The sequence below is a fragment of the Oncorhynchus nerka genome, linkage group LG22 (genome assembly GCF_034236695.1).
Source record: "Oncorhynchus nerka isolate Pitt River linkage group LG22, Oner_Uvic_2.0, whole genome shotgun sequence".
NCBI lineage: Eukaryota > Metazoa > Chordata > Actinopteri > Salmoniformes > Salmonidae > Oncorhynchus > Oncorhynchus nerka.
The window spans coordinates 104,549,251-104,572,031 of record NC_088417.1 but is presented as its reverse complement, the minus strand read 5'-3'; the positions used below and the strand labels follow the sequence as shown (position 1 = coordinate 104,572,031).

Genomic DNA, 22,781 nt, shown 5'->3' with positions numbered 1-22,781 from the left:
AACAGGTAAAACCCAGAAACAGTAGACAGGTAAAACCCAGAAACAGTAGACAGGTAAAACCCAGAAACAGTAGACAGGTAAAACACAGAAACAGTAGACAGGTAAAACACAGAAACAGTAGACAGGTAAAACACAGAAACAGTAGACAGGTGAAACAGTAGACAGGTAAAACACAGAAACAGTAGACAGGTAAAACACAGAAACAGAAGACAGTTAAAACACAGAAACAGTAGACAGGTAAAACACAGAAACAGTAGACAGGTAAAACACAGAAACAGTAGACAGGTAAAACACAGAAACAGTAGACAGGTTAAACACAGAAACAGTAGACAGGTGAAACAGTAGACAGGTAAAACACAGAAACAGTAGACAGGTAAAACACAGAAACAGTAGACAGGTAAAACACAGAACCAGTAGACAGGTAAAACACAGAAACAGTAGACAGGTAAAACACAGAAACAGTAGACAGGTAAAACACAGAAACAGTAGACAGGTAAAACCCAGAAACAGTAGACAGGTAAAACCCAGAAACAGTAGACAGGTAAAACCCAGAAACAGTAGACAGGTAAAACCCAGAAACAGTAGACAGGTAAAACACAGAAACAGTAGACAGGTAAAACCCAGAAACAGTAGACAGGTAAAACACAGAAACAGTAGACAGGTAAAAACACAGAAACAGTAGACAGGTAAAACCCAGAAACAGTAGACAGGTAAAACCCAGAAACAGTAGACAGGTAAAACCCAGAAACAGTAGACAGGTAAAACACAGAAACAGTAGACAGGTAAAACACAGAAACAGTAGACAGGTGAAACACAGAAACAGTAGACAGGTAAAACCCAGAAACAGTAGACAGGTAAAACAGTAGACAGGTAAAACAGTAGACAGGTAAAACCCAGAAACAGTAGACAGGTAAAACCCAGAAACAGTAGACAGGTAAAACCCAGAAACAGTAGACAGGTAAAACCCAGAAACAGTAGACAGGTAAAACCCAGAAACAGTAGACATGTAAAACCCAGAAACAGTAGACAGGTAAAACCCAGAAACAGTAGACAGGTAAAACCCAGAAACAGTAGACAGGTAAAACCCAGAAACAGTAGACAGGTAAAACCCAGAAACAGTAGACAGGTAAAACCCAGAAACAGTAGACAGGTAAAACCCAGAAACAGTAGACATGTAAAACCCAGAAACAGTAGACAGGTAAAACCCAGAAACAGTAGACAGGTAAAACCCAGAAACAGTAGACAGGTAAAACCCAGAAGACAGGTAAAACACAGAAACATTAGACAGGTGAAACACAGAAACAGTAGACAGGTAAAACAGTAGACAGGTAAAACAGTAGACAGGTAAAACAGTAGACAGGTAAAACCCAGAAACAGTAGACAGGTAAAACCCAGAAACAGTAGACAGGTAAAACCCAGAAACAGTAGACAGGTAAAACCCAGAAACAGTAGACAGGTAAAACCCAGAAACAGTAGACAGGTAAAACCCAGAAACAGTAGACAGGTAAAACCCAGAAACAGTAGACAGGTAAAACCCAGAAACAGTAGACAGGTAAAACACAGAAACAGTAGACAGGTAAAACCCAGAAACAGTAGACAGGTAAAACCCAGAAACAGTAGACAGGTAAAACCCAGAAACAGTAGACAGGTAAAACACAGAAGACAGGTAAAACACAGAAACAGTAGACAGGTGAAACACAGAAACAGTAGACAGGTAAAACAGTAGACAGGTAAAACAGTAGACAGGTAAAACAGTAGACAGGTAAAACAGTAGACAGGTAAAACACAGAAACAGTAGACAGGTAAAACCCAGAAACAGTAGACAGGTAAAACCCAGAAACAGTAGACAGGTAAAACCCAGAAACAGTAGACAGGTAAAACCCAGAAACAGTAGACAGGTAAAACCCAGAAACAGTAGACAGGTAAAACACAGAAACAGTAGACAGGTAAAACATAGAAACAGTAGACAGGTAAAACACAGAAACAGTAGACAGGTAAAACACAGAAACAGTAGACAGGTAAAACCCAGAAACAGGTAAAACCCAGAAACAGTAGACAGGTAAAACCCAGAAACAGTAGACAGGTAAAACCCAGAAACAGTAGACAGGTAAAACCCAGAAACAGTAGACAGGTAAAACACAGAAACAGTAGACAGGTGAAACAGTAGACAGGTAAAACACAGAAACAGTAGACAGGTAAAACACAGAAACAGAAGACAGTTAAAACACAGAAACAGTAGACAGGTAAAACACAGAAACAGTAGACAGGTAAAACACAGAAACAGTAGACAGGTAAAACACAGAAACAGTAGACAGGTAAAACACAGAAACAGTAGACAGGTAAAACACAGAAACAGTAGACAGGTGAAACAGTAGACAGGTAAAACACAGAAACAGTAGACAGGTAAAACACAGAAACAGTAGACAGGTAAAACACAGAAACAGTAGACAGGTAAAACCCAGAAACAGTAGACAGGTAAAACCCAGAAACAGTAGACAGGTAAAACCCAGAAACAGTAGACAGGTAAAACCCAGAAACAGTAGACAGGTAAAACCCAGAAACAGTAGACAGGTAAAACACAGAAACAGTAGACAGGTGAAACAGTAGACAGGTAAAACACAGAAACAGTAGACAGGTAAAACACAGAAACAGTAGACAGGTAAAACACAGAAACAGTAGACAGGTAAAACCCAGAAACAGTAGACAGGTAAAACCCAGAAACAGTAGACAGGTAAAACCCAGAAACAGTAGACAGGTAAAACCCAGAACAGTAGACAGGTAAAACCCAGAAACAGTAGACAGGTAAAACACAGAAACAGTAGACAGGTAAAACACAGAAACAGTAGACAGGTAAAAACACAGAAACAGTAGACAGGTAAAACCCAGAAACAGTAGACAGGTAAAACCCAGAAACAGTAGACAGGTAAAACACAGAAACAGTAGACAGGTAAAACACAGAAACAGTAGACAGGTAAAACAGTAGACAGGTAAAACAGTAGACAGGTAAAACAGTAGACAGGTAAAACAGTAGACAGGTAAAACACAGAAACAGTAGACAGGTAAAACACAGAAACAGTAGACAGGTAAAACACAGAAACAGTAGACAGGTAAAACCCAAAACACAGGTAAAACCCAGAAACAGTAGACAGGTAAAACACAGAAACAGTAGACAGGTAAAACACAGAAACAGTAGACAGGTAAAACCCAGAAACAGTAGACAGGTAAAACCCAGAAACAGTAGACAGGTAAAACCCAGAAACAGTAGACAGGTAAAACCCAGAAACAGTAGACAGGTAAAACACAGAAACAGTGGACAGGTAAAACACAGAAACAGTAGACAGGTAAAACAGTAGACAGGTAAAACAGTAGACAGGTAAAACAGTAGACAGGTAAAACAGTAGACAGGTAAAACACAGAAACAGTAGACAGGTAAAACACAGAAACAGTAGACAGGTAAAACCCAGAAACAGTAGACAGGTAAAACACAGAAACAGTAGACAGGTAAAACACAGAAACAGTAGACAGGTAAAACACAGAAACAGTAGACAGGTAAAACCCAGAAACAGTAGACAGGTAAAACCCAGAAACAGTAGACAGGTAAAACAGTAGACAGGTAAAACAGTAGACAGGTAAAACAGTAGACAGGTAAAACACAGAAACAGTAGACAGGTAAAACACAGAAACAGTAGACAGGTAAAACACAGAAACAGTAGACAGGTAAAACACAGAAACAGTAGACAGGTAAAACACAGAAACAGTAGACAGGTAAAACACAGAAACAGTAGACAGGTAAAACACAGAAACAGTAGACAGGTAAAACCCAGAAACAGTAGACAGGTAAAACCCAGAAACAGTAGACAGGTAAAACACAGAAACAGTAGACAGGTGAAACACAGAAACAGTAGACAGGTAAAACAGTAGACAGGTAAAACAGTAGACAGGTAAAACAGTAGACAGGTAAAACAGTAGACAGGTAAAACACAGAAACAGTAGACAGGTAAAACACAGAAACAGTAGACAGGTAAAACACAGAAACAGTAGACCGGTAAAACACAGAAACAGTAGACAGGTAAAACACAGAAACAGTAGACATGTAAAACACATAAACAGTAGACAGGTAAAACACAGAAACAGTAGACAGGTAAAACACAGAAACAGTAGACAGGTGAAACCCAGAAACAGTAGACAGTTGAAACAGTAGACAGGTAAAACACAGAAAGTGCAGGAATTGCACAGGCTGAAGACAGCAACCTAATGTAGGCCTAAGGAAAGATGTCCTTATTGAACCCGGTGAATATTGAACCCAGTGAATATTGAACCCGGTGAATATTGAAACCAGTGAATATTGAACCCAGTGAATATTGAACCCAGTGAATATTGAACCCAGTGAATATTGAACCCAGTGAATATTGAACCCAGTGAATATTGAACCCAGTGAATATTGAACCCAGTGAATATTGAACGCGGTGAATATTGAACCCTGTGAATATTGAACCCTGTGAATATTGAACCCAGTGAATATTGAAACCAGTGAATATTGAACGCAGTGAATATTGAACCCAGTGAATATTGTACACTGTATGTGTTATTATTTTCATTCCGTGGCAGAAATGATCCAAATGGTACCTTGCTCTATGGTGTTGGTATTGTTGTTGCCCTACTGTTGGTATTGTTGTTCTCAGCAGCAGGCCAGTCATAGTGACTGTTGGTATTGTTGTTCTCAGCAGCAGGCCAGTCATAGTGACTGTTGGTATTGTTGTTCTCAGCAGCAGGCCAGTCATAGTGACTGTTAGTATTGTTGTTGTCAGCAGCAGGCCAGTCATAGTGACTGTTGGTATTGTTGTTGTCAGCAGCAGGCCAGTCATAGTGACTGTTGGTATTGTTGTTCTCAGCAGCAGGCCAGTCATAGTGACTGTTAGTATTGTTGTTCTCAGCAGCAGGCCAGTCATAGTGACTGTTGGTATTGTTGTTCTCAGCAGGCCAGTCATAGTGACTGTTAGTATTGTTGTTGTCAGCAGCAGGCCAGTCATAGTGACTGTTGGTATTGTTGTTCTCAGCAGGCCAGTCATAGTGACTGTTGGTATTGTTGTTCTCAGCAGGCCAGTCATAGTGACTGTTAGTATTGTTGTTCTCAGCAGGCCAGTCATAGTGACTGTTGGTATTGTTGTTGTCAGCAGCAGGCCAGTCATAGTGACTGTTGGTATTGTTGTTGTCAGCAGCAGGCCAGTCATAGTGACTGTTGGTATTGTTGTTCTCAGCAGCAGGCCAGTCATAGTGACTGTTAGTATTGTTGTTCTCAGCAGCAGGCCAGTCATAGTGACTGTTGGTATTGTTGTTCTCAGCAGGCCAGTCATAGTGACTGTTAGTATTGTTGTTGTCAGCAGCAGGCCAGTCATAGTGACTGTTGGTATTGTTGTTGTCAGCAGCAGGCCAGTCATAGTGACTGTTGGTATTGTTGTTCTCAGCAGGCCAGTCATAGTGACTGTTGGTATTGTTGTTCTCAGCAGGCCAGTCATAGTGACTGTTGGTATTGTTGTTCTCAGCAGCAGGCCAGTCATAGTGACTGTTGGTATTGTTGTTCTCAGCAGCAGGCCAGTCATAGTGACTGTTGGTATTGTTGTTCTCAGCAGCAGGCCAGTCATAGTGACTGTTGGTATTGTTGTTGTCAGCAGGCCAGTCATAGTGACTGTTGGTGCATCAGGACTACCTGGCATGATGACTCCTTTCTGTCCCCAGTCCACCTGGCCGTGCTGCTAATCCAGTTTCAACTGTTCTGCCTGTGATTATTATTATTGGACCATGCTGGTCATTTATGAACATTTGAACATCTTGGCCATGTTCTTTTATAATCTCCACCCGGCACAGCCAGAAGAGGACTGGCCACCCCACATAGCCTGGTTCCTCTCTAGGTTTCTTCCTAGGTTTTGGCCTTTCTAGGGAGTTTTTCCTAGCCACCGTGCTTCTACACCTGCATTGCTTTCTGTTTGGGGTTTTAGGCTGGGTTTCTGTACAGCACTTTGAGATATCAGCTGATGTACGAAGGGCTATATAAATAAATTTGATTTGATTTGGGCATTGTTGTTGCTCTATGGTGGTGATATTGTCATGCAAAGTAACCTGTGCAGCGTGCGAGAAACAGGATATTGTCTCTGCCTCAGCTTCCTGTGAGGGTATTGTGGAACATCCATAGAATAGAATGACAGAAGTCATCACTGTACTTGTATGAGAACAGCCCCATCCTCCCCATGCCGTAGCCTTCACACAACAGACACATGGTAAAGCCTGCTAGTTCATCAGCTAACATAACACAACATGACCAGAGGTACCTAAAACACTTAGAGACAGAGACACAGACAGGGCAGGGGACACAGACAGGGACAGGGCAGGGGACACAGACAGGGACAAGGCAGGGGACACAGACAGGGACAAGGCAGGGGACACAGACAGGGACAAGGCAGGGGACACAGACAGGGACAAGGCAAGAGACAGGGATAAGGCAGGGGACAGAGACAGTGACACAGATAGGGACACAGACAGGGATACAGACAGGGACAGAGACAGGGACAAGGCAGGGGACAGAGACAGGGACAAGGCAGGGGACAAAGACAGGGATACAGACAGGGACAGGCAGGAGACAGGGACAAGGCAGGGGACAGAGACAGGAAGAAGGCAGGGGACAGAGACAGGGACAAGGCAGGGGACAGAGACAGGGACAAGGCAGGGGACAGAGACAGGGACAAGGCAGGGGACAGAGACAGGGATACAGACAGGGACAGGCAGGAGACAGGGACAAGGCAGGGGACAGAGACAGGAACAAGGCAGGGGACAGAGACAGGGACAAGGCAAGGGATACAGACAGGGACAGGCAGGAGACAGGGACAAGGCAGGGGACAGAGACAGGAACAAGGCAGGGGACAGAGACAGGGACAAGGCAGGGGACAGAGACAGGGACAAGGCAGGGGACAGAGACAGGGACAAGGCAGGGGACAGAGACAGGGATACAGACAGGGACAGGCAGGAGACAGGGACAAGGCAGGGGACAGAGACAGGGATACAGACAGGGACAAGCAGGAGACAGAGACAGGGACAAGGCCGGGGGTAGAGACAGGGACACAAACAGGGACAAGGCAGGGGACACAGACAGGGACAATGCAGGGGACAGAGACAGGGATACAGACAGGGACAGAGACAGGGACAATGCAGGGGACAAAGACAGGGACACAGCCAGGGTGAAAGAGATATCTTACCTTCCACTAAGCAGTAAGCCAGTCACCAGGGCCAGTAGAATAACCCCTACAGTGATGGCCACAGCGACGATGGGGAACTGAGACCGGTCACTGGATGCAGCTACTGCTGGGGTATGGCAGACTGTTAGTGGGGAGGCTGACACATTACAGTCTATGGAGGTCCTACAGTAAACAGTCTAGGTACGTCCAAAACTAAACAGTCTATAGGTCCTATACTAAACAGTCTATATAAGACCTATACTAAACAGTCTATATAGGACCTATACTAAACAGTCTATATAGGTCCTATACTAAACAGTCTATATAAGACCTATACTAAACAGTCTATATAGGACCTATACTAAACAGTCTATATAGGACCTATACTAAACAGTCTATATAGGTCCTATACTAAACAGTCTATAGGTCCTATACTAACCAGTCTATAGGTCCTATACTAAACAGTCTATATAAGACCTATACTAAACAGTCTATATAAGACCTATACTAAACAGTCTATATAGGACCTATACTAAACAGTCTATATAGGTCCTATACTAAACAGTCTATATAGGTCCTATACTAAACAGTCTATATAAGACCTATACTAAACAGTCTATATAGGACCTATACTAAACAGTCTATATAGGACCTATACTAAACAGTCTATATAGGTCCTATACTAAACAGTCTATAGGTCCTATACTAAACAGTCTATAGGTCCTATACTAAACAGTCTATAGGTCCTATACTAAACAGTCTATATAAGACCTATACTAAACAGTCTATATAAGACCTATACTAAACAGTCTATATAGGTCCTATACTAAACAGTCTATATAAGACCTATACTAAACAGTCTATATAAGACCTATACTAAACAGTCTATATAAGACCTATACTAAACAGTCTATAGGTCCTATACTAAACAGTCTATAGGTCCTATACTAAACAGTCTATATAAGACCTATACTAAACAGTCTATATAAGACCTATACTAAACAGTCTATATAAGACCTATACTAAACAGTCTATATAGGACCTATACTAAACAGTCTATATAGGTCCTATACTAAACAGTCTATAGGTCCTATACTAAACAGTATATAGGTCCTATACTAAACAGTCTATATAATTCCTATACTAAACAGTCTATATAGGTCCTATACTAAACAGTCTATAGGTCCTATACTAAACAGTCTATAGGTCCTATACTAAACAGTCTATATAAGACCTATACTAAACAGTCTATATAAGACCTATACTAAACAGTCTATAGGTCCTATACTAAACAGTCTATAGGTCCTATACTAAACAGTCTATAGGTCCTATACTAAACAGTCTATATAAGACCTATACTAAACAGTCTATATAAGACCTATACTAAACAGTCTATATAAGACCTATACTAAACAGTCTATATAAGACCTATACTAAACAGTCTATAGGTCCTATACTAAACAGTCTATAGGTCCTATACTAAACAGTCTATATAAGACCTATACTAAACAGTCTATATAAGACCTATACTAAACAGTCTATAGGTCCTATACTAAACAGTCTATATAGGTCCTATACTAAACAGTCTATAGGTCCTATACTAAACAGTCTATAGGTCCTATACTAAACAGTCTATATAGGTCCTATACTAAACAGTCTATATAGGTCCTATACTAAACAGTCTATAGGTCCTATACTAAACAGTATATATATAGGTCCTATACTAAACAGTCTATAGGTCCTATACTAAACAGTCTATATAGGTCCTATACTAAACAGTCTATAGGTCCTATACTAAACAGTCTATAGGTCCTATACTAAACAGTCTATATAGGACCTATACTAAATAGTCTATATAGGTCCTATACTAAACAGTCTATAGGTCCTATACTAAACAGTATATATAGGTCCTATACTAAACAGTCTATAGGTCCTATACTAAACAGTATATAGGTCCTATACTAAACAGTCTATATAATTCCTATACTAAACAGTCTATATAGGTCCTATACTAAACAGTCTATAGGTCCTATACTAAACAGTCTATATAGGTCCAATACTAAACAGACCTATATGCCTGGTGTAATCATGCAATATATTTTCCGGGGAGGCTTTACACAGATCAAGGCTTTACACAGAACAAGGATTTACACAGATCAAGGCTTTACACAGAACAAGGATTTACACAGATCAAGGCTTTACACAGATCAAGGCTTTACACAGATCAAGGCTTTACACAGAACAAGGCTTTACACAGAACAAAGCTTTACACATATCAAGGCTTTACACATATCAAGGCTTTACACAGATCAAGGCTTTACACAGATCAAGGCTTTACACAGAACAAAGCTTTACACAGATCAAGGCTTTACACAGAACAAGGCTTTACACATATCAAGGCTTTACACAGATCAAGGCTTTACACAGCATGTGTGTATTATCTATATAAATGCATGACTTACAGTAGGGGCTGGTCTCAAACTCGAAGCGTCGGCTGAATCCTCCGTACCCGGCTGATGTTCTGGCTCTGATCTGGAAAATGTAGACTGATGATGGCTTCAGCCCGTCAGCTACGATTTCTGTTTCCTTGCACTTGATGATGGTGTAGCTGGTTTCCTGGTCCTAGGAGAGAAGCCCAGAGAAAGCCACAAGGATGAATGTGTGTGTGTGCTCACCACTAGGCTACCTGCTACCTTTGTGAGGTTGTAGTATGTAGGTAGGTAGCTGCAGGTAATTCTAGGTAGTTTTGTGAGGTTGTAGTATGTAGGTAGGTAGCTGCAGGTAATTGGAGGTAGTTGTAGTTAGTTCGAGGTAGTTGTAAGTAATTGTAGGTAATTGTAGGTATTGGTAATTCTAGGTATTTTTTTACTTTTTTTATTTCACCTTTATTTAACCAGGTAGGCTAGTTGAGAACACCTTTATTTAACCAGGTAGGCTAGTTGAGAACACCTTTATTTAACCAGGTAGGCTAGTTGAGAACAAGTTCTCATTTGCAACTGCGACCTGGCCAAGATAAAGCATAGCAGTGTGAACAGACAACACAGAGTTACACATGGAGTGAACAATTAACAAGTCATTAACACAGTAGAAAAAAAAGGGGAGTCTATATACAATGTGTGCAAAAGGCATGAGGAGGTAGGCGAATAGTTACAATTTTGCAGATTAACACTGAAGTGATAAATGATCAGATGGTCATGTACAGGTAGAGATATTGGTGTGCAAAAGAGCAGAAAAGTAAATAAATAAAAACAGTATAAAAACTGTGGGGATGAGGTAGGTAAAAATGGGTGGGCTATTTACCAATAGACTATGTACAGCTGAAGCGATCGGTTAGCTGCTCAGATAAGCAGATGTTTGAAGTTGGTGAGGGAGATAAAAGTCTCCAACTTCAGCGATTTTTGCAATTCGTTCCAGACACAGGCAGCAGAGAACTGGAAGGAAAGGCGGCCAAATTAGGTGTTGGCTTTAGGGATGATCAGTGAGATACACCTGCTGGAGCGAGTGCTACGGGTGGGTGTTACCATCGTGACCAGTGAACTGAGATAAGGCGGAGCGTTACCTAGCATGGACTTGTAGATGACCTGGAGCCAGTGGGTCTGGCGACGAATATGTAGCGAGGGCCAGCCGACTAGAGCATACAGGTCGCAGTGGTGGGTGGTATAAGGTGCTTTAGTTATAAAACGGATGGCACTGGGATAAACTGTATCCAGTTTGCTGAGTAGAGTGTTGGAAGCTATTTTGTAGATGACATCGCTGAAGTCGAGGATCGGTAGGATAGTCAGTTTTACTAGGGTAAGTTTGGCGGCGTGAGTGAAGGAGGCTTTGTTGCGGAATAGAAAGCCGAGTCCAGATTTGATTTTAGATTGGAGATGTTTGATATGAGTCTGGAAGGAGAGTTTACAGTCTAGCCAGACACCTAGGTACTTATAGATGTCCACATATTCTAGGTCGGAACCATCCAGGGTGGTGAAGCTAGTCGGGCGTGTGGGTGCAGGCAGCGAACGGTTGAAAAGCATGCATTTGGTGAGGTTGTAGTATGTAGGTAGGTAGCTGCAGGTAATTGTAGGTATTGGTAATTCTAGGTAGTTTTGTGAGGTTGTAGTATGTAGGTAGCTATATATAATTGTAGGAAGTTGTGGGTAGTTGCTGATTGTTTGTGGTTGTGCGTTTGAGAGTTAGTTGTACCTTCTCAAAGTATTTGATCTCGTACTCCAGGATTATCCCGTTGGGTCTGTCTGGCTCCTGCCACGACACAGAGATACTGTTCTTCCCAGAATTCCCTTTCCGCACCACACTCACAGGAGACGGGGCTAAAGCAGAGGAACAAAGAGAAACCAATCAATCAAATGTATTTCTAAAGCACACACACACACATACACACAGCGTAGCAACATCTCAGACACTATTCTCACTGAACACTAAACAATACAGGTCGCAAACACAGACACAATGGTCTGGACGACACACATTGTAGTAATGTACACAGAGATCAGGCAAAGGCTAAGAAGCCTTCACTAATGACAAACTACTATCCTATATTGATTACATTTCCTCTCCATAATGTATACACAGTATATCATTAGTAGAAGCTTAGAACCAGAGGTGTGGACTCCAGTCACATGACATGATGACTTGACTTGATAGAAAATAAAATAACTTCAGACTTAACTTGGACTTGGAGCCCCGAAACTCAGGACTCGACTAGACACCGATGATGACTTGAAATTATCTGGCCAGGTTTCGTAATGTTTTGTCACTCATTTTGTGGCACAGAGTCTACGTGGATTGCTCTCCACGCAGCCAGAGACAGTTGCCGCAGTTAAGATTACAATTGCAAAAAAAAACAAAAAAACATGCAGATTTGAAAGTGAAATGCATACTCCTCCCTCTGATTGGACCAGCAAACTGTCAATCAACACAGGTCGAGTGAGCTAACACAGTGGTTATCAAAGTGAAGAAGGTTGTGGGGCATTGCAAGTATGAAACTGAATGGGAAAAATACATATTTTTCATACAAAGTTTCACTGGCTACATACAGAGCCTTCGGAAAGTATTCAGACCCCTTCACCTTTTTCCACATTTTGTTATGTTACAACCTTATTATAAAATGGATTTTAAAACATGAGCATTCTACACACAATACACCATAATGACAAAGCGAAAACAGGTTTGGATATTTATTAAATTTAAAAAACAGAAATACCCTTTGCTATGAGACTAGAAATTGAGCTCAGGTGCATCCTGCTTCCATTGATCATCCTTGAGATGTTTCTACATCTTGATTTGACCACCTGTGGTAAATTCAATTGATTGGACAGGCTTTGGAAAGACACACACCTGTCTATATAAAGGTCCCACAGTTGACAGTGCATGTCAGAGCAAAAATAAAGTTATTTTGTTATTTTATTTTAAAGTTAAATTGTCCGTAGAGCTCTGAGACAGGATTGTGTCGATGCACAGATCTGGGGAAGGGTACCAAAACATTTCTGCAGCATTGAAGGTCCCCAAGAACACATTGGCTTCCATCAATCTAAAATGTAAGACGTTTGGAACCATTGAGACTGTTCCTAGAGATGGTCGCCAGGCCAAACTGAGCAATCGGGGGAGAAGGGCATTGGCCAGGGAGGTTACCAAGAACCCGACAGAGCTCTAGAGTTCCTCTGTGGAGATGAGAGAACCTTCCAGAAGGACAACAATCTCTGCAGCACTCCACCAATCAGGCCTTTATGGTAGAGTGGCCAGACATAAGCCACTCTTCAGTAAACGACACATGACAGCCCACTTGGAGTTGTCAAAACGCACCCGAAGACTCTCAGACCACGAGGAACAAGATTTTCTGTTCTGATTGAAGTCTTTGGCATCCTTGCCAAGCGTCACATCTGGAGGAAACCTGGCATCATCCCTACGGTGAAGCATGGTGGTGGCAGCATCATACTGTGGGGATGTTTTTCAGCGGCAGGGACTGGGAGACTAGTCAGGATAGAGGGAAAGATGAGAGATCCTTGGTGAAAACCTGCTCCAGAGCGCTCAGGACCTCCGACTGGGGCGAAGGTTCACCTTCTAACAGGACAACGACGTACCCACCCTAGTCACACCCTGACCTAACCAAAATATATAGAAAAGCAGAGATATCTAAGGTCAGGGCGTGACAGTATTCCCCCCCCCCCAAAGGTGCGGACTCCCGGCCGCAAACCTGAACCTATAGGGGAGGGTCTGGGTGGGCATCTACCCTCGGTGGCGGCTCCGGTTCTGGAAGCAGCCCCCCCTCCTTGCGCTTCTGTGGCTGAAGACTCTAGACTGCAGCTCGTCGCTGGAGGCCCCTGACTGGGGACCGTCGTTGGAGGTTCCGGACTGTGGACCGTCACCGGAAGCTCTGGACTGGGAACTGTCGCCGGAAGCTCTGGACTGGGAACTGTCGCCAGACGCTCTGGACTGGGTACTGTCACCGGACGCTCTGGACTGGGTACTGTCGCCAGACGCTCTGGACTGGGTACTGTCGCCAGACGCTCTGGACTGGGTACTGTCGCCGGAAGCTCTGGACTGGGAACTGTTGCCGGAAGCTCTGGACTGGGAACTGTCGCCGGAAGCTCTGGACTGGGAACTGTCGCCGGAAGCTCTGGACTGGGAACTGTCGCCGGAAGCTCTGAACTGGGAACCGTCGCCGGAAGCTCTGGACTGGAAACTGTCATCTGAAGCTCTGGACTGTGGAGGCGCACTGGAGGCCTGATGCGTGGTGCCGGCACTGGTGGTACCGGGCTGATGAGTGCGGAGAGGAGGCAGAGGACGTACTGGACTGTGGAGGCGCACTGGAGGTCTATACCGCAGAACTAGCACAACCCTTCCTGGCTGGATGCTCACTCCAGCCCGGCAAGTGCAGGAAGCTAGCACAGGACGCACTGGGCTGTGAAGGCGCACTGGAGACCTGATGCGTGGGACCGGTACAGGTGGCACCAGGCTGATGACACGCACCTCAGCACACCTGCTCTGCAGCGCTCTCAATGCCGGAATCTTGAACCTCTCACTCGACTCCCTGACTGGCTCCATTCCTTAGGGTTGTCTCTCATGCTTGCTCCGTTGAGCTATCTCCTCGTATCATCGCCGTTCCTCTTTCGCTGCCTCTATCTCCTCCTTAGGACAGCGATACTCCCCGGCCTGCGTCCAGGGTCCTGCTCCATCCGGGGTCTCCTCCCAAGTCCACTCTTCCTGAACACGCTGCTTGGTCCATTTTTGGTGGATCTTCTGTCACGATCGTCGTATGAGTGAGACCAAGGCGCAGCGTGGTATGGTTACATTCTCTTTTAACAATGCAACACTTAAAAACAACAAAACCAACGAACGAAACGTGAAGTTACACAAATTAGTACAGCAACTAAACATCAAGATCTCACAACACAAATGAGGAAAATGGAAACCTAAATATGATCCCCAATCAGAGACAACGATAAACAGCTGTCTCTGATTGGGAACCAGACACCGCCAAATGTGCTTCAACAAAGTACTGAGTAAAGGGTCTGAATACTTATATAAATGTGATGTTTTTTTATTTTTAACAAATTAGCAACATTTTCTAGTTAATCTATTTTCGCTTTGTCATTATGGGGTATTGTGCTTTTTGATGATAAAACAACGATGTAATACATTTTAGAATAGGCTGTAACCTGTAATCTGAATACTTTTTCAAGGCATTGTTTTCAGAAAATTAGTATGTTATATTTATACCTTTGCCTATTTGATCTTGTTTCTAACATAGGCCTACAGTACTGGACCAATAGGCCTACAGTACTGGACCAATAGGCCTACAGTACTGGACCAATAGGCCTACAGTACTGGACCAATAGGCCTACAGTACTGGACCAATAGGCCTACAGAACTGGACCAATAGGCCTACGGTACTGGACCAATAGGCCTACGGTACTGGACCAATAGGCCTACGGTACTGGACCAATAGGCCTACAGTACTGGACCAATAGGCCTACGGTACTGGACCAATAGGCCTACAGTACTGGACCAAATTATTGTCAAAAAAATATTTCAAATCTAAAATGAAGCAGTCTTGACTGCTGACCACTGACCAGTCATCATCATTAGTGTGCATTGGACATGCTTCATTTACATCTATATTAGTGACCACGTAAAACACATACAAATGGGGGGCTTTGACACAGCGCCCCCTGTATGTCATCTAGTGCATATACAAATCATTGACAGCTATAGGATCAGGTGTAGTGCAAATGTCAAAATGTAGTGAAAGGTGGATCACCATAATAAATATGTGGTGATCAAGAAATTGAACTGTTTCCATTGATAACCAGCAATGTGACATCAAGCGACAATATGAAAGTGCTTGAAAAACGATCATTTATTTATGAAGCTTGGATTGGGAATTTGTTTTAAAAATTAATTTTTACATAATCAAAATAATGAAAAGGGTTTTCTGGTATCCGCAATAAATACACAGTCATTACATGTAGAGATACTATCTTTACTCGATCTGACACAACTCGATCTGACACAACTCTTAGAATGATTTGGACTTGACTCAAGACTCGACACGCTCTATTTGGGACTCGACTTGCGACTTGGACCTTGTGACTTGAGACTTGCTTTTGACTTGAATAATAGTAGCTTGGTCCCACCTCTGCTCAGCATTACTTTAATATTGTGTTGAAAACCTTTGGAATGCATCCCAAAAGGCACATTATTCACTATGTAGTGCACACTAGTGCCCTGATCTAAAGTAGTGCACGTGCTTTTACACCTGCATTGTTTGCTGTTTGGGGTTTTAGGCTGGGTTTCTGTACAGCACTTTGAGATATCAGCTGATGTACGAAGGGCTATATAAATACATTTGATTTGATTTGATATAGGGAATAGGGTTCCATAGGTCTCTTGTCTAAAGTAGTGCACTATATAGGGAATAGGGTTCCATAGGGCTCTGGTCTAAAGTAGTGCACTATATAGGGAATAGTGTTCCATAGGGCCCTGTCCCCATCTGAAATAGCACCCTATACCCTCTACAGTGCCTATATACTGCAGTGTCCTGTCCCCTCTGAAATAGCACCCTATACCCTCTACAGTGCCCTGTCCCCTCTGAAATAGCACCCTATACCCTCTACAGTGCCCTGTCCTCTCTGAAATAGCACCCTATACCCTCTACAGTGCCCTGTCCCCATCTGAAATAGCACCCTATACCCTCTACAGTGCCTATACCCTCTACAGTCCCCTGTCCCCTCTGAAATAGCACCCTATACCTTCTACAGTGCCTATATACTGCAGTGCCCTGTCCCCTCTGAAATAGCACCCTATACCCTCTACAGTGCCTATATACTGCAGTGCCCTGTCCCCTCTGAAATAGCACCCTATACCCTCTACAGTGCCCTGTCCCCATCTGAAATAGCACCCTATACCCTCTACAGTTCCTATATACTGCAGTGCCCTGTCCCCTCTGAAATAGCACCCTATACCCTCTACAGTGCCCTGTCCCCTCTGAAATAGCACCCTATACCCTCTACAGTGCCTATATACTGCAGTTCCCTGTCCCCTCTGAAATAGCACCCTATACCCTCTACAGTGCCTATATACTGCAGTGCCCTGTCCCCTCTGAAATAGCACCCTATACCCTCTACAGTGCCCTGTCCCCATCTGAAATAGCACCCTATACCCTCTACAGTTCCTATATACTGCAGTGCCCTGTCCCCTCTGAAATAGCACCCTATACCCTCTACAGTGCCCTGTCCCCTCTGAAATAGCACCCTATACCATCTACAGTGCCTATATAATGCAGTTCCCTGTCCCATCTGGTTAAAAGTTTGTTTTAGTAAAGACATCCTTAAATGACTTAAGTGACAGGCTAGTTCACAACAATTTCTGCTTTGCAAATGTCTAATTTTCATATATTTAAAATGGTATTTTCTTGAGGACAATCTACAATTCAAATATTGTTGTACTCTGGTTTCATTCTCTATTTTGACACTGCAAAAGCTTTTCACACAAATAAAAAAGACAAAAGACAGTATCTTCTCGATCCATTACACATTTCAGAGCAGACATCCATCTAGAGGAAATGAGAGCTCTGTGCTCCTCAGTGGAAGTGTCCAAGTGGAACGGTGAGATAAAGAGCTTTTAAGTAATACTGAAACGATCCCCGAGGTACCAACTTGATAGCTTTGCTGCAACTGTACAGCGTTTACATTTCAATAGGTTCACCTAAAACAAAGGAGAAAATAAATCTGTTTCTTTTTTTCTTTCTTCCATCCAGAGAAACTGTATCCCTTCTTTCTGTCCAGACTAAACTATAATCAATCCTATCTTAAAAGCCTGAAACAGTATCCTTAGCTCTCCATTCTCGAGGCATGGGGGAGAAATGGGAGAGAGGGCATGAGAAAATAGGGAAAGAGAGGGAGAGAGAGAGAGACAGAAATGGAGATACAGACAGAGGGAGATAAAAACAGAGATATAGACAGAGAAAGGGAGATAGAGACAGAGGGCAACCAGTGAAGAACAAACACCATTGTAAATACAACCCATATTTATGCTTATTTATTTTATCTTGTGTCCTTTAACCATTTGTACATTGTTAAAACACTGTATATATATAATATTACATTTGTAATGTCTTTATTGTTTTGCAACTTCTGTATGTGTAATGTTTACTGTTAATCTTTATTGTTTATTTCACTTTATATATTATCTACCTCACTTGCTTTGGCAATGTTAACACGTTTCCCATGACAATAAAGCCCTTTTCTCGTGGCAACAGGTCACAAATCTTGCTGCTGTGATGGCACACTGTGGAATTTCACCCAGTAGATATGGGAGTTTGCTGATGACACAACAGTAGTAGGCCTGACTACCAACAGTGACAAGACGGCCCACAGGGAGGTGGTTAGAGCCCTGGTTAGAGTGGTGCCAAGATAATTACCTCTCCCTCCAATTTCAACAAAACGCAGGAGCTGATCGTGGACTACAGGAGACAGAAGAGGGAGCACACCCCCATCCACATCAGCGGGGCCAACGTTGATAGGGTCAAAAGCTTCAAGTTCCTCGGCGTGCTGCATCCACCATGCTTCACCGTAGGGATGGCTTCCGTCTGGCCACTCTACCATAAAGGGCAGATTGGTGGAGTGCTGCAGAGATGGTTGTCCTTCCGGAAGGTTCTAACATCTTCACAGAGGAACTCTGGAGCTCTGTCAGTGACCACCTGGTTCTTGGTCACCTCCTTGACAAAGGCCCTTCTCCCCCGATTTTCAGTTTGACAGGTCGGACAGCTCTAGGAAGAGTCCTGGTGGTTCCAATCATCTTCCATTTATCTCATCTCCACAGAGGAACTCTAGAGCTCTGTCGGGTTCTTGGTAACCTCCCTGGCCAATGCCCTTCTCCCCCGATTGCTCAGTTTGGCCTGGCGACCATCTCTAGGAACAGTCTCAATGGTTCCAAACGTCTTACATTTAATAATGATGGAAGCCACTGTGTTCTTGGGAACCTTCAATACTGCAGACATGTTTTGGTACCCTTCCCCAGATCTGTGCTTCGACACAATCCTGTCTCGGAGATCTACAGACAATTCCTTCGACCTCATGGCTTGGTTTTAGCCCTGATATGCATTGTCAACTGTTGTGTGCCTTTCCAAATTATGTACAATCAACTGAACGTACCAATTATCAAGTTGTAGAAACATCTCAATGATGATCAATAGAAACAGGATGCACTTGAGCACAATTTCGACTCGTATAGCAAAGGGTCTGAATACTTTTGTAAAAAAGGTATTTATGGGGTACCGTGTGTAGATTGATGAGAAAAACATGTATTTAATCCATTTTAGAATAAGGCTGTAACGTAACACAATGAGGAACAAGTGAAGGGGTCTGAATACTTTCAGAATGTACTTGTACATAAAACTCAGAGTATGAAACTCTTTGACATCTTCAGTTCCTGGTTCCTGGCTGGATCACTTTATTCTACGTTCATTAGCAGACAGAACACCTTGGTGCCATGGCGACCATGGCAACAGGAAGGAACTATGTCATAGAGAGTGTGATCACACACTGGTTCATTACACCTTGCCTCTGATAGGGATGTGTTGTGAGTTGGCAAGTCATATCCTCTGAAAGGGTACAGGGATGTGTTGGCATGGCACCCACGTTCTTCAGATTAGGATGTGTTGACACGGTGTAAGGGGAAAGGGTTCTGAACTGTGTATTGGAAGCAAAAGCAGAGAGCAAGAGAGAGAGCAAGAGAGAGAGCAAGAGAGAGAGAGCAGAGAGAGAGCAAGAGAGAGAGCAAGAGAGAGAGCAGAGAGAGAGCAGAGAGAGAGCAAGAGAGAGCAAGAGAGAGAAAGAGAGAGAGCAAGAGAGAGCAGAGAGAGAGCAAGAGAGAGCAAGAGAGAGAGCAGAGAGAGAGCAAGAGAGAGAGCAAGAGAGAGAGCAAGAGAGAGAGCAGAGAGAGAGCAAGCGAGAGAGAGCAAGAGAGAGAGCAAGAGAGAGAGCAAGAGAGAGAGCAAGAGAGAGCAGAGAGAGAGCAAGAGAGAGAGCAAGAGAGAGCAAGAGAGAGAGCAGAGAGAGAGCAAGAGAGAGAGCAGAGAGAGAGCAAGAGAGAGAGCAGAGAGAGAGAGAGAGAGAGAGAGAGAGAGAGCAGAGAGAGAGCAAGAGAGAGCAGAGAGAGAGCAAGAGAGAGAGCAGAGAGAGAGAAAGAGAGAGAGAGAAAGAGAGAGAGAAAGAGAGAGAGAGCAGAGAGAGAGAGCAAGAGAGAGAGAGAGAGAGAGAGAGAGAGATGCCAAGCAGTGTAGCCCTCATCAGTGAGTTTCATAAAGATAAAATAGCGTAATAGCGTAATAATTTTTAGATAGAGAAATACATTGTTTACATACTTGTTTTTAAACCACTCCACAAATTTCTTGTTAACAAACTATAGTTTTGGCAAGTTGGTTAGGACTTCTACTTTGTGCATGACACAAGTCATTTTTCCAACAATTGTTTACTGACAGATTATTTCACTTATAATTCACTGTATCACATTTCCAGTGGGTCAGAAGTTTACATACACTAAGTTGACTGTGCCGTTAAACAGCTTGGAAAATTCCAGAAAATGATGTCATGGCTTTAGAATGTTCTGATAGGCTAAATTACATAATTTGAGACAATTGGAGGTGTACCTGTGGATGTATTTCAAGGCCTACCTTCAAACTCGGTGCCTCTTTGCTTGACATCATGTGAAAATCAAAAGATATTAGCCAAGACCTCAGAAAGAAAATTGTAGACCTCCACAAGTCTGGTTCATCCTTGAGAGCAATTTCCAAACTCCTGAAAGTACCACGTTCATCTGTACAAACAATAGTACGCAAGTATAAACACCATGGGACCACGCAGCCGTCATACCGCTCAGGAAGAAGACGCGTTCTGTCTCCTAGAGATGAATGTACTTTGTTGTGAAAAGTACAAATCAATCCCAGAACAGCAAAGGACCTTATGAAAATGCTGGAGGAAACAGGTACAAAAGTATCTATATCCACAGTAAAACGAGTCCTAACTCAACAGAACTTAAAAGGCTACTCAGAAAGGAAGAAGCCACTGCTCCAAAACCGCCATAAAAAAAGACAGACTACGGTTTGCAACTGCACATGGGGACAAAGATCGTACTTTTTGGAGAAATATCATCTGGTCTGATGAAACAAAAATAGAACTGTTTGGCAAAAATGACCATCGTTATGTTTGGAGGAAAAAGGGGGAGGCTTGCAAGCCGAAGAACACCATCCCAACCGTGAAGCACGGGGGTGGCAGCATCATATTGTGGGGGTGCTTTGCTGCAGGAGGGACTGGTGCACTTCACAAAATAGATGGCATCATGAGGAGTAAAATGATGTAGATATATTGAAGCAACATCTCAAGACATCAGTCAGGAAGTTAAAGCTTGGTCGCAAATGGATCTTCCAAATGGACAATGACCCCAAGCATACTTCCAAAGTTGTGGCAAAATGGCTTAAGGACAACAAAGTCAAGGTATTGGAGTGGCCATCACAAAACCCTGCCCTCAATCCTATAGAAAATGTGTGAGTAGAACTGAAAAAGCGTGTGCAAGCAAGGAGGTCTACAAACCGGACTCAGTTACACCAGCTCTGTCAGAAGGAATGGGATAAAATTCACCCAACTTATTGTGGAAAGCTAGTGGAAGGCTACCCAGAAACATTTGACCCAAGTTTAGCTATTTAAAGGCAACGCTACCAAATACTAATTGAGTGTATGTAAACATCTCACCCACTCGGAATGTGAAGAATGAAAAAAAAGTTGAAATAAATCATTCTCTCTACTATTATTCTGACATTTCACATTCTTAAAATAAAGTGGTGATCCTAACTAACCGAAGACAGGACATTTTTACTAGGATTAAATGTCAGGAATTGTGAAAAACTAAGTTTAAATGTATTTCAATGTACTTCAACTGTATACTAAATATATTAACGTCGTCAAATTATTGATTAAAACACATTGTTTTGCATAAAAAGGTCTACAGTAGCCTCAAGAGCATCATGCTGTAGCCGAATAACATCTAGCTTCTTCTGTCCTCCTCTGGGTACATTGACTTCAATACAAAACCCAGAGGCTCGTGGTTCTCACCCCTTTCCATAGACCTACACAGTAATTATGACAACTTCCGGAGGACGGGCTCCAACATATCTGAGCTCTTGCAGCATGAACTGACATGTTGTGCACCCAATCAAAGGACCAGAAAATGAATCTAGTACTGAAAGCGTAAGCTATAGCTAGATTGCACTGCAGGACATAAAATGTGGTGAGTAGTTGACTCAAAGAGAGAGAAAGACAACAGTTGAACAATTTTGAACAAATTTCTTTAAAAAATGAATGGGAAGCAAGAAAGAGAGAGAGAGAGAGATATTTAGTTGTATTTCTTCCCCACTTACTTAGCTAGCGAATGCAGCTAGCTAGTTTAGCATACTCAAACACCTGGCTCAAAAAGAGAGGGATGCTATGTTAGCTAGCTGGCTATCCAACAGATAGGGATGCTATGTTAGCTAGCTGGCTATGTCTATCCAACAGAGAGGGATGCTATGTTAGCTAACTGGCTATGTCTATCCAACAGAGAGGGATGCTATGTTAGCTAGCTGGCTATGGCTATCCAACAGAGAGGGATGCTATATTAGCTAACTGGCTATGTCTATCCAACACTGGAACTCTTCCAAGACAAGGTAAGCGTTTGGTTTTATTAACTTGTTGCCACCTTGGCCCTCTGGTGTGACTGCTAAACTGCTTTCTCACTGTACACTGTAGTTCTGGTAGCTATGTTGACTATAACGTTAATATGGTGACAACAATGTAGGATGTGTGAAGTGGTTAGGGGTTATGATATGAAGGTTTGGTTTCAAGAGGTTATTTTGCCTGGTTACAGACAGGTGATGTGCCCACAAGATAAGGGAAAAGGTGAGAGGAGAATATTTATAGATACAAGTATCAAAAGGGATCATGCTGTGTATGTGGAACACAACGTGGCTGCTATGAAAGTGCACTGTGTTTGAGTGTGATCGGGGGTGTATTCATTCCATCG

At 42.9% G+C, this 22,781-nt stretch overlaps 1 protein-coding gene across 1 annotated transcript in view; it reads right to left on the bottom strand.

The window, feature by feature from the left end:
- Window positions 1-22,781, bottom strand: part of LOC115126250 (ephrin type-A receptor 5) — a 241,084-nt gene that overhangs the window by 88,110 nt on the left and 130,193 nt on the right. Inside the window, exons 6-8 of the mRNA XM_065007686.1 lie at window positions 11,412-11,536; window positions 9,689-9,848; window positions 7,248-7,350 (exon numbers count right to left, since the gene is read on the bottom strand). Of these exons, the coding sequence (XP_064863758.1) occupies window positions 7,248-7,350; window positions 9,689-9,848; window positions 11,412-11,536 (388 nt within the window). The remainder of the gene's footprint in view (window positions 1-7,247; window positions 7,351-9,688; window positions 9,849-11,411; window positions 11,537-22,781) is intronic.